This window comes from Mirounga leonina, unplaced genomic scaffold (genome assembly GCF_011800145.1).
Source record: "Mirounga leonina isolate KUSES-001 unplaced genomic scaffold, KU_Mleo_1.0 Mir_178, whole genome shotgun sequence".
Lineage (NCBI taxonomy): Eukaryota > Metazoa > Chordata > Mammalia > Carnivora > Phocidae > Mirounga > Mirounga leonina.
In genome coordinates this window covers 9969845-9985575 of record NW_023270464.1, presented here as the reverse complement: position 1 = coordinate 9985575, position 15731 = coordinate 9969845, and the positions used below count along the sequence as shown (strand labels likewise).

The following is a 15731-nucleotide window of genomic DNA, read 5'->3' as shown; positions in this document are numbered from 1 at the left end:
CAACACACATTCCCCAAACAATCCCAACACACATTCCCCAAACAATCCCAACACACATTCCCCAAAATGATATACATTGGGGAAGTGGCTCATTTTGATACGTAAATCTGAAGTCTTCCTTGTTTGTGTGTTTTTTTCTCTTTTCTGACTGAAACCTGAAATGGAATTTCTAAGATTCCACCCTCAGAATTTTAGTCATTCTGAGTCATTAATTTAAAACAACTCACATTTACATGTATTTCTTTAGAAAATTGCCTCTGTGGCCATATTCTTTCATTTTATAGGTGACTTCTGGGAGCTCTCAGATTTTTGAGCTTCCCCTTGAGGGGAAGTAGACTTTTTTCCAATCTCATCTCCGGACTTCTTCTGTGACTTTTTTTTTTTTTTTTAAGATTTTATTTATTTATTTGATAGAGAGAAAGATAGCAAGAGAGGGAACGCAAGCAGGGGGAGTGGGAGAGGGAGAAGCAGGCTTCCCACAGAGCAGGGAGTCCAGTGCAGGGCTCGATCCCAGGACCCTGGGATCGTGACCTGAGCCTAAGGCAGACGCTTAACAACTGAGCCACCCAGGTGCCCTCCTCTGTGATTTTTAATAGACACCTTTAGCGCTGATGGTGTATTTCCTTTTTCAGTTCAGTAGTCTTTTTAAAAAAATTTATTCACGTGTGGATAGCTAAATTCTGTTAAGTGCAAACTCGCATAACACCAAGACAAAATTTATTACTTGTCTCATGCCTTGAACTATTATAATGGATATTTTGGTAATAAGTCATTGCCCTTCATAACTTGAGGGATACAGCTGATAGGAATTATGTTTGCATGGTACGTGTGTCTGTTTTTTCCGGGGAAGACTGAGGCATGTGAAGTGTGCTTTTTTGGTTTAAACCTATGGTTATTATTTATAGCACTTAGTATTGTCAGAAAAGAGAAAAATGATCCTAATATTTCTAGGTGTATTTGATTTAAGTGTGCAGAACTTTTTTTTTTTAAGATTTATTTATTTGAGAGAAAGCAAGAGCGAAAGAGAGCACAGGCGGAAAGAGGGGCAGAGGGAGAGGGAGATGCAGACTCCCCGTGGAGCAGGAAGCCTGACGTGGGGCTCAATCCCAGGACCCCAGGATCATGACCTGAGCTGAAGGCAGACGCTTAACCGACTGAGCCACCCAGGTGCCCCGAGAACTTTCTATTAAAGTTCTACCAAGAGGTAACACAGTGGCCAAGGCTCAGCAGTGTGCCAAACACGTGTCAGGCACTCAGTGGACTTTCATTTGTCTGACTGAAGGAGTCCATACAGCATTATCACAAGTTACTGTGGTTCGTGCACCTTTCTTGTTGAGAGAAATAGTCACTTCATCTTTTAACCCAGGCTTTTCTTGATATTATTAATAAATTAATACCATTTCATAAATTCTCCTCCACCCCCACCTTGCATGTCCTCCTCCACACATACCCCCCCGCCTCCATGAAAGTGACCATGGGTAGATGGAAGACAGTAAGAACAAGGATTCTTAAAGGCCTGAAACCATGCAGGGCCATCTCCACTTCTCTTGGGAGGCAGGGGATACCAAGGACACCCTTGGAAATAAGGCATCCAGTGGTGTTGATTTTTGAAATGTAGATGTAGCTCATGTAGAAAATAATCACGTGTTCTTTTGTGGAAAATGCTGGAGGCTCATCATTGGAGACCTCAGTTTGCCTTTTTTAAACAGATTTTTTATTTTAGTATAGTTTTAGATTTATAGAAAAATGTGCACAGATAGTACAAAATGTCCACATAGTCCATACCCAGTTTCTGGTAACATCTTCTATTAATAGATGCATTTGTCACAGTTAATGAACCAACAGTGAGCATTATAATTAATTAAAATCCAAATCATATTCAGATTTCCTTAGCTTTTACCTAATACCTTTTTTCTGTTCCAGGATCTCATCTAGGACACCACATTACATTTAGTCATCTTGTCTCCTTAAGCGCTTTTTGGCCGTGACAGTTTCTCAGACTTCCTTGTTTTTGATGGCCTTGACATTTTGAGGAGTACCGGTCAGGTATTTTGTAGAATGCCCCTCATTTGGAATTTGGTATTTTTTCTTACGATTAGACTGAGGTTATGGGCTTTGGAGAGAAAGATCACCAGGGTAAATTGCCATTCTCATCATATCCATACTAATAACATGACTTGGCACTGTTGCTGTTCACTGTGATCACTGGGCTGAGACAGTGTTTTGCAGGTTTCTCACCCTAAAGTTGCTCTTTCCGTCCCTCTCCGTGCTATCCTCATTGGAAGGAAGTCGCTATGCATGGCCCATACTAAAGGAGAGGTGAGTTATGCTCTACCTCCTTGAGGAGGGAGAATCTACACAACTCTTCGGAATTATGCACAGGAGATTTTGTTTCTCCTCCCCTCCGTCAGTCATTTATTCAACCAGTGATAGCAACATGGGCATATAGGTATTCTATACTTTGGGTTAGAATCCAGTAGTACTTGAATTATCTTGTTCATATTGTTCCATCTTGGCTACTGAGAGCTCTAGTCGTTGGCTCCTGTGTTCTTCTGACATACCCCCCATCACTGCATTTCTCTTTGAGCACTTCCTTTTTGGCACAGTGGGATACTCCCGGCTCATCTTGCATATTTCTTTCCTTGCCCCACTCTCAGAATTGGGCATTTTTGTAAGGATAGTTCTGCATTTTTTGTAGCTTGCCTTGTAGGAGTTGTTCTGATCATGTCTCATTCATTTTTTTTTTTTTAGAAACAGTAGGCAGTTTTAAGTCAGATATTATTTCCAAGTGCATCTTGGCCAACTCCTTGGCCTTCCTTGAAGAAGTTTGACAAGGGAAAAAAAGATATGGGAAAAGGAAAGGGTCCAAGTGGACTCTCCTGATTTGGATGGGTTGGAAATTCTGGTGTGCACCCAGAAGCACCTGTGACTGCCACTCTTCCTGAAAGCATGTCAGGTTACCACGTGGCCCGACCTTCCTGTTTAAGTGACACAGGGCTTAGCACACCCACGCCATGGGGAAGGGGTGGCCGTTTTCCCAGTGAGTAATTCCTAGAGTGATTCTAGTGTAGTGTGTGGAAGTCACTTAGCATGTGCTTTTAACCTTAGTGGAATTCACAGACCTAGGATTTAATTTACTTAGAGAAAGACCCTTTTTCTTATAGTTGTAGAGAGAATTTTTTCAAAATTCATGTGGGGAAGCTGGCAAGAAATGTTGTTAAATCTTTTAGCTAGTTTGACGTAGGCATAAAGGAATAACAATTTCAAAATGGTTAACATAATGCTTTTTGGGCATATGAAGTACCAGCATTTAAAGACATAATCTCCTTTTAGTTGTCATAGATTCCATTTTGGCCCTGGCCACCCACTGTATTGAATAGACACACGCTTTCATTTTTGTCCTGTTTAGAAAGAGCAAGCGCCTACAGTGTCAGTTAAAAAGTAATTCAGATGAAGCAAGTCTGCTCTGTTGTGAATAGACCAAAAAATAAAAGGAACCTGTGTTTGTATCCAAATTCCAAATGTGTGATTTTTTTTTTTTATTGTCTTTATTCTTTTTCAAAAAACTGTCCTTTTAGGGGGAAAAAAAATTCCTGAAAATAAACCATATTCTATACCAGGGTGGAGATTAGCGTAGGTACTATGATGATTTTCTCTAAGAATTGATCTGAGTTCTTTGCTCTGTTAAGTTTATCATAAAGTGCTAAAATTTAAGCCTGTCAAAAGGTAGACTGTGCGGCAACTCTGATTCTTTATTATTGCTAGGAATCTTCCCATAATTGGTATTTGTTTTTAGGTTAAAGCTCATTCACGCTGCAAGCTGGACACACTCTGAGCCTCCTCCTCACAATGCTGTATGTGCACAATGGTTATTAGGCAATCCACATATCAGGAAAAGGGACATTCTTCCATAAGGTAAGTGACTGAGGGTCATTGGTCGTCTGTGCAGTTCTCTTCCTTCAAATCAGCTAATGTATACTAAACACAACTCTTGCTAAAAGAAAATCCAAGTTGGCTTTGATATTGATTGGATCCTGCATAGTAGACCTCATTTAAGTGCCAAGATAATTGTCTCATTAAAAAAAAAAAAAATCTGAAGCTGATTGTTTTGAGCACATAATAATAATTATTAATTTCTTCTAATGGTCTTCAACATCTTCTCTTATAACTCTAAAAATAAGCAAAAACCTATCCAAAAGGATTCTCAGTTTTAAAATTTCTAAGACCAGGGACTTGATTTTATAGTGTTGATTGAAAAAGTAGTCAAGTGAAGAGATAAGGGGGAAATCATGTTTATTAAGAAAACAAATAGGAAATTTCTCAATTTAAATTATGTTACTTAATAGTAATACGGAAGAGTTTAAAATAACTATTTTCAATGTACAAAACAACATAAGATATTTGATTTTACTCTAAGATAGGACGATTTGACCTAGTTCAGGCTTAAGTTTACCTTTGTACAATCTATAACGAGAAGTTTTACAAGATAAATTATTATTGGTAACAAGATTATCCCAAGATGTCTAACCTACATAGGAGACCAAAATGTCTTTAAAGGACTTTATCACATAATTTTTTATTTTTAGAAATGGAAGCCTACTAATTAGGAGATGAGTCTAATCTATTCCTTAAAATTAGCCCAGATGGAATGGCTTCTTAGAAGCATGTTAGTTTAAGCTTCTGTAAGCTTCTGTAAAGCTTAAAAATGCATTGCAAAAGTTTTTGCATACACATGTGTAAGATGCCACTTTTCACCAATTCAATTTGGACTTTTCTTCTTCACAGGAAGGAGATCTCATTTTATATTGAGTCCACACCTCTTTTGTGACCTATTAGAGAGTGCAGAAATTCAGTATACTCCTTTTGCTTTAAAATGATTTTTTTCATGTGGTGAATCAACAGGTTGTTTCAGTTCTTAACAGTGTTTAAGTATTTTGTGTGCTCTTGGTATTCTGTATGCCTATAGAGTCAAACTTCTGGAAAACGAATTAGAAAAGTGGAAAAGATGTGGCAGAAAAAGGGGGGTGGTTAATAACAAAGTAGGGAGGACAGAAAGAGAAAAAGAAATAAAAGGAAAATACATGTTGTCTTTGCATTTTACTTTAATTCACCCCACCCACTTCCCCTTTCCCTCCCTCCCCAAACCTTTCACCCTTTGGGGCTAAAAATAAAATACTGTTGAAATACTTTTAGGGGACTCACCTAAAGTTTTTTACTTTTTTTTCTTTAACTACTTCTCATAGTTAAAGGTCTGTAGTCTTCATAGTCTGTGAATTGTCCACTTGATACTCCATATTCACTCACTAATCTGATAGAATCCTTGAAATTGTTTATAACTGTGTGCATTAGGGAACTCAAACTCATCCAATTCTTCCTCTGCTGTCTCCCATTTTCTAGCTGTCCAGCTTCATCTTCCATTATACCTGAAATAATGCTATGTCCATGGGATCTTTGCTTTGAGTTTTCAAAAGACTACAAAAGAACTGATCTATTTCAGCAATTTAGAGCTTTATGCCTGGCTTTTTGTTTGAAATCTTTTATAATCTTAGGGAAATTTGGTCATAACAGGTGCATGTTAATTAGTTGTAGTAGGGTGAACTGTCATTACTAAGATTTACATGATTTAACAGTGGAAAATTCTGTACTATTTAACAGACACACCATGAGGAGCCACGTATTCTAAATTTCGTGTATTCTGCTTCCCCTCAAAGGCTGTTCCCTGTGACCTAATGAATCCTTTGTAAAAAGCGGACTCAGCTAGGATGTTACACCACCATTGTCGAAGGAACCCTGAACTCCAGGAAGAATTGCAGATTCAGGCTGCAGTGGCCGCTGGGGATGTTCATACAGTACGGAAGATGCTAGAACAAGGCTATTCTCCCAATGGCCGGGATGCTAATGGCTGGACCCTGCTTCATTTCTCTGCAGCAAGAGGGAAGGAAAGATGTGTTCGAGTATTTCTAGAACATGGAGGTGAGTTTACCGGAAGCAAACCTTTTTTTGCCAAGGGGAAACTTAAATTCTATTTAGTTTAAAATATATGTGCCCATGTATATGAAACATTTAATGCTTCTCGTTGGTTAACACCCAACTTCTTATTCTCTCCTTCGTGAAGATTTGTTGGAATTATGCTGAGTTTTGTTCAAAATCAGATTGTTTAAAAGAGCAGTCTGGTGAATGTGCTTTTCTCCCCCTGTCACTGTAGTTTAAATGCAGCCAGGTTTTCCCAGCAACCCTTCATGTTGCCCAGTTGCTTTTGTTTCAGAAGCAGAAGTGGCTTTGGGACCCAAAATTAGAGAGTTACACAAGTTTCCCCTTTGGTAATTGCTCGTGCAAACAGAGACCTTGCACAGGTCCCTTTAAATATCATGGCCTTAATAGTAGCCTGTCTTTTTTTTTTTTTTTTAAAGATTTTATTTATTTATTTGACAGAGAGAGAGATAGCGAGAGCAGGAACACAAGCAGGAGGAGTGGGAGAGGGAGAAGCAGGCCTCCCGCCGAGCAGGGAGCCCGATATATGGGGCTCGATCCCAGGACCCTGGGATCATGACCTGAGCCGAAGGCAGACGCTTAACGACTGAGCCACCCAGGTGCCCCAGTAGCCTGTCTTTTGAATTTATCTCTTTTAAAAAAACTTTTGGATGATTTCTTTTATTGCTGTTTTAGAGCTCTTGCCTTTTCCAGAATTGTACATAGTTTCTGAAGACAGGTTACCTGAGGTCTCATTCTGTATACATACACACAATTGGAAACCACCTTGGACATTCTATATGCTTTTGCTTCGAAAAACTGCCCATTCCCATAGTTAATTTCCATAATTAACAATAACTCATAATTGCCCTAAACTAGTTTACTTTTTTCCCAGTTGAATTTCTACTTATTTTCTTTTCCAGAGATGGACTATATGTATTTTATCATTTGTACCCATTTGATCTTTGTAATGATGGCATAAGCAGCAGAATTGGGACTCAAGTTCTACATGCACCCTTCTGGAGCCTGAATTGCTCTTTGATAATCAGTTAGTTTCATTTTTAAGGTGTACTGTGTTACAAGACTAGTCAAACGGGTAAACCGCCTTGAAGTACAGAAAACTCTAGAAACCCCAGGGCTCTGGTGAGGGTTGTGTGAATCATGCGAAGCTAGGAATATGAAGGCTATGAGCAGAAACTAATTGCAGGGCACTGCTAAGCCTGAGACTGAGTCTTCACACATCCCAGGGGCCCTGTAATAGGAACTGGATCCCCGGAACAGTGGACTGTGGACAGGGCCCAGCCATTCCCTGTCCCATGCCGCTCTCCAGCCCTCCTGTTCCTCTTGCTCCTACCTCATTTCACCTTAAACCTGGGAAAGCTCACTTCCAAAGTTAATGAAGGGAAAATGGAAGGGGAACTGGAGAAAGATTGGAAAAAACTGAAGGGTGGGGTGTAGGATCAGAACACTTGGGGCGCCTGGGTGGCTCAGTCGTTAGGCGTCTGCCTTCGGCTCGGGTCATGATCCCAGGGTCCTGGGATCGAGCCCCGCATTGGGCTCTCTGCTCAGCGGGAAGCCTGCTTCTCCTTCTCCCACTCCCCCTGCTTGTGTTCCTGCTTTCACTCTCTCTCTGTCAAATAAATAAATAAAATCTTTAAAAAAAAAAAGAACACTTAAAATTCTGGCAGTGCTTACCAAGATCAGAGTTTGCAGTTTTAATCCGACCTAGTCCTGTTACTTTCTGCTGCCACAGCCTTGCTTTTAAAAAATTAACTAAAAAAAAAAAAAAAAAAGTGCAATTACTCGGGTAATATTGTCTCCTTAAATAAAACAATTTTCAGATAAATTACAAATAAAGCTAAAGACCCCTTTGTCCAACTCCCAGTCCTTTCTGCCTGTCCCCTCTCAGAAGTAACCATAGGTAGGAGTTTGGGATCATTTCCTGACACTATTACTTGTACTCATAGACAATATGTCATATTGTGTTGTGTGTGGTTTTAGAACATGCATGATATCATATTGACCATATTTTCCTACAGTTGTTTTTCACTCAACTATAGAACTTAAGTTTTTTTGTTTTTGTTTTTGTCTTTGTTTTTTAGTATCAGGGGTTGGCAACCTTTTTCTGTAAAAGGCCAGATAGTAAATATTTTAGGCTTTGCAAACCCTAGTGTCTCTGTCATAATTACTCAACTCTGCTTTTGTAGCATGAAAGCAGCCATAGACAATTTGGAAACGAAGGAGTGTGTCTGTGTGCCAATAAAACTTTATAAAAACCAGTGGTGGACCAAATTTGGCCTGTGGGCCTTAGTTTACTGAACCCTGTTTCTCACTCACCGTCCCCTCTGTGTGGCTGTGGGGGTGTGCACGCGTGTATATATGTGCGTGTGTGTGTAGATATTTTTTAATAGCTTTTATTGAGGTAGAATTCCTGTGCCTTACAAGTCACCCATTTAAAATGTGCATACAGTTCAGTGGCTTTTAGTGTATTTATAGAGTTGGCCATCCATCACCACAAGTTATTTTAGAACATTTTCATTACCCGAAAAAAACCCTGTGCCTGTTTTATATTAATGTAGATTTACTCTGTTCTTTTTAGCTGCTAAATATAATATTTATTAGTATGGGCATACTATTATTTGTTTAAATCATTGTTTTTTTTCTTTTTTTTTTTTTGAGAATGGCAGGAGATTTTATTTGTTGAGAACGTAGTATGTACATATATGTGGTTAAAAACCAAATGAAAGGTATTCTGGACTGTTCAACGAGGGGAAAATGCCTTTAGTGCCCGTCCCTTAGTCCCTTTCCCAGAGGCAGTCCCTCTTCCTGGTTTCTTTTGTGTCACTGCAGAGATAATCTGTGTACATAGGTGTACATAATTTTCCATCTTCCATCTTCTAGCCTGCTCCTTTTTCGTTAATAGTCTCTTCTGCATCTTGATTTTTTCACGGAGCAGTTTAGCTGGGTGAGAGTTTCTTGTCACTGTACTGACACGTTCAGATTCCGTTGCATGGATGTAATTTCTTTAAACTTATACTGCATTGTTGGACATTTTTATTTTTCATTTTTCTGCTCCTAGAAACTGTATTACAGAGAATGTCTTTGAATCATTTTTTTTAACATATGTGAGAGTTTATCTCTTGTATAATTCCTGAAGCGTAACTGCCAAATCAAAGGCATGTTACATATATATATATATATATTTTTTTTTTTTTTTTTTTTGGTAGCTTTTTGACAGATTGTCCTCTAAAGGTTAGGATGGCTCTGTCCTTACTGATCGAGTGGGATAGTGCCTGTTCTCTCACCTTTGTCAGGAATCTGTCACCAGATGGTTTGCTCTTCCTCTGTGTGATTTGCTGGCCTCTCTCTCTTTTTTGTCCCCGAATGACATTTGAGTAACAAAACATTGCACGACTGGGCTACTTTGCTGGTCCTTTTCTTATTGATTTGTAGGAATTGTTCACATATCCTTCTTTGTTAGATCTACGTGGCACCAGTTCTCTCTCAGTTTTTAGCTTTTTCACATTTCTGAGGTCATGTTTGTATGCTGTTGGGCAGAAGCCTGCATTTTAACGTAGGTGAATTTTATTTTTCTTTCGCCTTATGGCTTGTGCTTTTTGTTTTTTTAAAAGATTTTTATTTATTTGAGAGAGAGAGAGCATGAGAGGGGGGAGGGTCAGAGGGAGAAGCAGACCCCTCACTGAGCAGGGAGCCTGATGCGGGACTCAATCCCGGGACTCCAGTGTCATAACCTGAGCCGAAGGCAGCCGCTTAACCAACTGAGCCACCCAGGCTCCCTAGTTTGTGCTTTTTTATACCTTGTATATCATACCCAAAGGTCATTATTTGCCTGTATTTTCTTCTAAAAAGTTTTGTGGTGTTTAGGTCCTTAATCTATCCAGAATTGGTTTTGGTGTGTAGTAGGAGATGGTCAGGTACAATTTCATATTTTTTCCCCATAAAGGTAGCCTAAATCTTTCCTTCTGTCCCCATTGCTATGTCATTCCAACTCAAATATAAAGTCTTCATGTGTGTGTGGTTACACTGAGTCTAGCGTCTGTTGGTGGAACCCTGAGTCCCTGTAATACTGTTGTAATTAATATCGTTCTATGATAAGTTTTGATTTCCTGGAGGACGGGGGTGGGGGGAGGGCGTCAAATCTCCTCTTCTTGTTCTTTAAGGATGTTTTGGCCAGTCTTAGCCCTTTACATTTTCGTATAATATTTTAAAACAACAGAATTAAGTATTTTGGAGAAGCCGCTCATTGGTTCTTGAATAGTACCACCTTTTACTCGTTCCTATTACCGTAGCAGAATTAGGAGGTTGGGGTGTATTTTTTTCCTAGCAGGTTATGTATCAACTTGGAAACGTTAACAGGAGAAGGAACTTCCTCCTCCCTTGTCCCCTTGGTCACACGTAATGCTTCGGGGTGCTCTGTGTTTGGTCTAAGCCTGCCTTCTGACCTCGAGCCCAGTGTGTCCAACTGCTGGTTAAGACTGTACCTTCATGGCTCACACCACAGCCTGTTAGGCCAGCAATTTAGAAATCACTCTTGACTTTCTTCCCCCTAAATAGTTGCCAGATCTCCTGTCTTTTCCTTGGAGGCACTGCCCTACCTCTAGGGAAGGGAACCTTGTCCCTCACCAGGACCATGATGCTCTTCTCCATCTCTGCTTCCAATCTTGACCCCCTCCCAACCAGTCTCCGAACAGAGTGATCTGTGATAAAAAATGAAAATTCAGGTATTTCCTTTTTAAAATCCATCCCTGAAAGTTTTCCACTTCTCTTAGGGTAATAGTCAAAGCCCTCCCTGTGACTTCCTTGGCCTGGCAATGTCTGGCCCCCCCTGCAGTATCTTTCCAGCTTCATCTTTGAGCCGCAGCCTTGCTGTGTTCATTCACGTTCACTGAGCTCCGAGGCTTTTGTGCAGGACCTGCTGGGTCCCCCAGCTCACCCCACTGCTGCCACCCTCCCCTCATTCACCCCCACTGCTCTGTCACACCCCTTTCTCAGGGAAATCTCTTGCCATCCAGACTTGTTATGGGATATTATTCTCTGTACCTTTTTATTGCAGCTCCTATGCTGATGATTTATTCTTATAGTATTCTGTTTAACTCCTGTTCGTCTGGAGCTTCCTGAGGGCAGAACCCATACCCGGTTTATTCTCAGTGAGAGAGCGAGGAGACAAATGTCAGCTATCTAAAAGAATTGCTTCTCTGCCTTAAGGAGATAAGACTAATAATCCTTTCTTGAAAAATAGTGATTGAACATGGGCCAGCCTTGTGGTGGGATCAGAAGAGTGCTTGACTTCATCACGACTGCTCTTTTCCTGAAACCACAGTTTCTTTAAGAGCTTGAAAATTTCCAGTCAGATTGGCCCCCTCCTCCTAATAAGCTTCTTTTATGATGGATATTAAGGTGAAATGAAGTCAGATTCAAAAGGATAAGTGAGCAAAATAACCCACAGGAAACAAAGGTTCACTTCCTCCCCTTACTGCCCCCCCATTCCATGAGAGTGGAGAGAAGATTCATATAGATTGATGAAGTGGCCAGTTGGTCCTCTATAAATCACTTATTCATATATTGATTCAGAAAATATTTATTGAGCACCTACCATATGCCAGGCTCTGGGCCAGGCACTGAGATACAGAATGAGCAAACATTGTGCTAGCCGTCTGGCACTTCATAGATTAGTGGGGTGGATAGATTTATAGCCAGCATTTATTGAGCACTTAATACTAGCGTAATTCTTCACAGCCATTCTGTGAGGGTCAGCAGTAGTTTTTCCATTGAGAAAACTGAGCCAAGGGATGGGAAGTAATTTGCCCAAGACCATTCACCCCATAAACACTGGAGCTAGGGTTCAGACCCATGGTCTTAACCGTGATTGTGTATGGCCTATAAGGAGACAAGGCAGTTCCAGCAGAGCAGCCTAAGTGCCACGTATAAAAGGGTTCCCACTGTTGCAGGGGTGGAGGTGGGGGCAGCGGTGAAGGAGGTTTCCTAGAGAAAGCATGGTTTGACTTGAGAGCTTGAAAGGCGAGGCAGGGATGGGGCACTGGAAGGATAGAGATGTGGGCTTATTGGAAATACATAGGACACTGAGTGTGAAGGGTAGAAGAAGAAAGGGAGCACATTTGGTTTTAGGAACTGAGAAAAGTTCAGTACAATTAGAGCATATCCAAAATTGAGTCTAGGGACCGTGGTGAGCCATTGACAGGAGCGGTGGAGACAGATTTGTGTTTTAGCAAGCTTACTGGTGGGCTCTTAGGGAAAGAGCCTGAGGCCTCAGGCAAGAGCAGGTGGGTTCTTGCTGCCTGATCAGGACTGTGGTCTCACTTCCCTACACCCCACCCTAAACACATAATTTATTGAGCACCTGCTATGTGTCAGGCACCGTTCTGAGGGCTGGAACACAGCGACACATAAAGTCCCTGCTGTCATGGCACTTAATTTCTAAGTGGAGGAAATTGACAGTGAAGTGTGCAACGTCAGGTGGGGATGAGCACAGTGAGGAAAGATGAAGCAGGGAAGGGATAAAGAGGTACAGGATTTTGTTTTAATTGAGGTGTTTAGGGAAGGCTTCTGATGTGCCCTTGGAGTTGAGCCCTGAAAGAAAGGAAGACCCAACCAACCGTGAGACTATCTGGGATAAAAATGTTAAAGGTAAAGGGAACAGGCAAGTGCTGCACACAGTCTGGGATGGGAACGTACTTTGCACTTTGAAGAAAAAGCTGGGAGGATGACAGCAAGAGCAGAGCAACGGAAGAGAGGGCTGACCGGGTTAGAGAGACCATCTGATCAGCTGACGTGGTCCATAGATCCTTGAAGGTTCAAAAGACTTTGGACTTTGTTCCGACTGAGAATGGAAAACCATCGCAGGCTTCTCAACTGAAGAATGAGGAGACCTTACTGAAGGGCTCACTCTGGCTTGAGGAAGCTAGAGTGTAGAGGGGCAAAGGATAAACGGGAAGACGTGTCAGGAAGCTTTGGAATAGTCCAGGCGAGAGATGCGAGTGGCTCAGTTTAGACAGTAGCAGTTCTGTGTTGAGAAGTGGTCAGATTCTGGATAGGCTTTGAAAGGGGAGCCAACAGGCTTTGCGGATAGATCGATTGGACATGCAGTGGCAGGGAATGGGAATCAAGATAACGGACGTTTGGGGTCTGAGGGAGAAAAAAGGTTGCCGTTGGTTGAAGGAGCAGGGGAAAGTTAACAAAATGCAATTAACAACAACAATAACAACAAAGCAGGACAGAGATGTTTAGTAAGACCACTCACCACTGTTAAATCTGCATAGTAAAACCGCCAATGAGTGGTCACTAACATGGCACTAACAAAACTCACAGATAACAGGCCACGAGTGATGGTGCTGGGGCGCCCGCGGTGTGACCCCCGGGGAAGCCTGGTCAGGGAGTGGCTGGGTGAAGCCACACTGGTTGCCCCTGTGGGAGGAACCCAGTTTCAGTGAGAAAATGAGCGAGTTTGACTTGGTTAGCTGATACTGTCTATATTCCAAAAACAGGGAAAGCATTAAAAAGGGAGGCTCTCTTTCTGGTTTAAACTTGGGCCATCCATAGTGGCTATTTATGTTTCCATGAAATTTAAAACTTCAGTGCTGCAGTCAGAGTAGCCATGTTTCAGGGGCTCAGTAGCTACATGTTAACCAGTAGCTACCATGGTAGACTGCACAGATGTGAAACATAAGCTTGTGCAGATGAATTACATTTTGCTGCTCTGCAGGCTGCCTTGGAGATGTAGCAGGCTCTGTTCCAGACTGAAGCAATAAAGTGAATAGCGCAGTAAAGCAAGTCAGTGAATTTTTGGTTTTCCCAGTGCGTATAAGAATTATGTTTACACTATATTGTAGTCTGTTAAGGGTGCAATAGCATTATGTTAAAAAAGTAATACATACCTTTCTTTTTAAAGATTTATTTACGGGCGCCTGGGTGGCTCAGTCGTGAAGCGTCGGCTCAGGTCCTGGTCCCAGGGTCCTGGGATCAAGCCCCACATCAGGCTCCCTGCTCATTGGGAAGCCTGCTTCTCCCTCTCTCACTCCCCCTGCTTGTGTCCCTGCTCTTGCTATCTCTCTCTGTGTGTCAAATAAATAAAATCTTAAGAAAAAAACCAAGATTTATTTATTTATTTTAGAGAGAGAATGCAGGCCAGCAGGGGAAGGGGCAGAAGGAGAGGGAGAGAATCTCCAGTAGACTCCCTGCGGAGCACAGAGCCCAACACGGGCCTCGGTCTCATGACCCTGAGATCATGACCTGAGCCAAAATCAAGAGTCAGACACTTAACCGACTGAGCCACTGAGGCGCACGTGTATGTATGTATATACATAAACATATATTTATGTATATCTTACTTAGAAAAGACTATTGCTAAATGCTAATACCATCATGGGAGCTTTCAACCAGTCCTAATCTTTTTGCTGGTGGAGGGTCTTGCCTCAATGCTGATGGCCTCCCACTTATCAGGGTGGTGTTGTGAAGGTTGGGGTGGCTGTGGCGATTTCTTAAAATAAGACAGCAGTGAAGTTTGCCACATCGATTGCCTCTTCCTTTCACGAACCATTTCTCTGTAGCATGTGATGCTGCTTGATAGCATTTTACCCACAGTAGAACTTTCGAAATTGGAGTCGGTCCTCTCACACCCTGCAGCTGCTTTATCAACTAAGTTTATGTCACGTTCTAACTCCTTGGCTGTCATTTCAACGGTCTTCACAGCATGTTCACCAGGAGTAGATCCCATCTCAAGAAACCACTTTCTTTGCTCATCCCTAAGAAGCAACTCTTCATTCATTTACGTTTGGTCATGAGATGGCAGCAGGTCGGTCCCATCTTCAGGCCCCACTTCTCATTCTAGTTCTGCTGTTTCCACGACATCTCTAGTTATGTACTCCACTGAGGTCTTGAACTCCTCGAAGTCATCCGTGAGGGTTGGAATCAACTTGTTCCAAACTCCTGTTCTTGATACTTTGACCTTTTCCTGTGAGTCACAAATGTCTTTAGTGCCATATACAATGATGAATCCTTTCTGGAAGGTTTTCAGTTTACTTTGCCTAGGTCCAGCAGAGGAGTCACTGTGTATGGCAGCTAGAGCCTTACGTAGATATTTCTTAAATAATAAGACTTAATTACTTCTTGATCCATCTGCTGCAGAATGGAGGAGGTCGTGTCAGCAGGCAGGAAGACAACTGTCCGTCTCCATCAGAGCTCTTGGGTGACCAGCTATATTGTCAACAAGCAGTAACATTTTGAAAGGAATCTTTTTTTTTTTTTTTTCCTGAGCAGTAAGTGTCAACAGTAGGCTTAAAATAGTCTGTAAACCCTGTTGTAAACAGATGTACTGTCATCCAGGCTTTGTTGTTCTCTTTATAGAGCATAGGCAGAGTAGAGTTAGCATGATTTTTAAGGCTCTAAGATTTTTGAAATGGTGAATGAGCACGGGCTTCTACTTAGTCAGCAGCTGCATTAGCCCCTAACAAGAGTTGGCCTGTCTTTTGAAGCTTTGAAGCCAGGCATTGACTTCTCCTCTCTAGCTATGTTAAGTCCTCAATGGTATCTTCTTTCAGTAGAAGGCAGTTTTGTTGACACTGACAATCTACTGTTTAGTGTCTTCCCCTTCATTAACCACCTGAGCCAGATCTTCTGGATAACTGGTTGCAGCTTCTCCATCAGCACCTGCTGCTTCGCCTTGCGCTTTGATGTTATGGAGACGGCCTCTTTCCTTAAACCTCATGAACCCACCTCTGCTGGCT

The 15731-nt window shown here is 41.7% G+C and overlaps 1 protein-coding gene across 3 annotated transcripts in view; it reads left to right on the top strand.

The window, feature by feature from the left end:
• Positions 1-15731, top strand: part of ASB7 (ankyrin repeat and SOCS box containing 7) — a 46539-nt gene that overhangs the window by 4195 nt on the left and 26613 nt on the right. Inside the window, exons 3-5 of one of the 3 annotated variants that reach the window (XM_035024010.1) lie at positions 2220-2319; positions 3797-3915; positions 5712-5973. In XM_035024010.1, the coding sequence (XP_034879901.1) occupies positions 5763-5973 (211 nt within the window). In that variant the 5' untranslated portion in view covers positions 2220-2319; positions 3797-3915; positions 5712-5762. Of the gene's footprint in view, positions 1-1946; positions 2320-3796; positions 3916-5711; positions 5974-15731 lie in introns of those variants that run through there. The other 2 variants (XM_035024011.1, XM_035024009.1) reach the window with 2 other exon arrangements.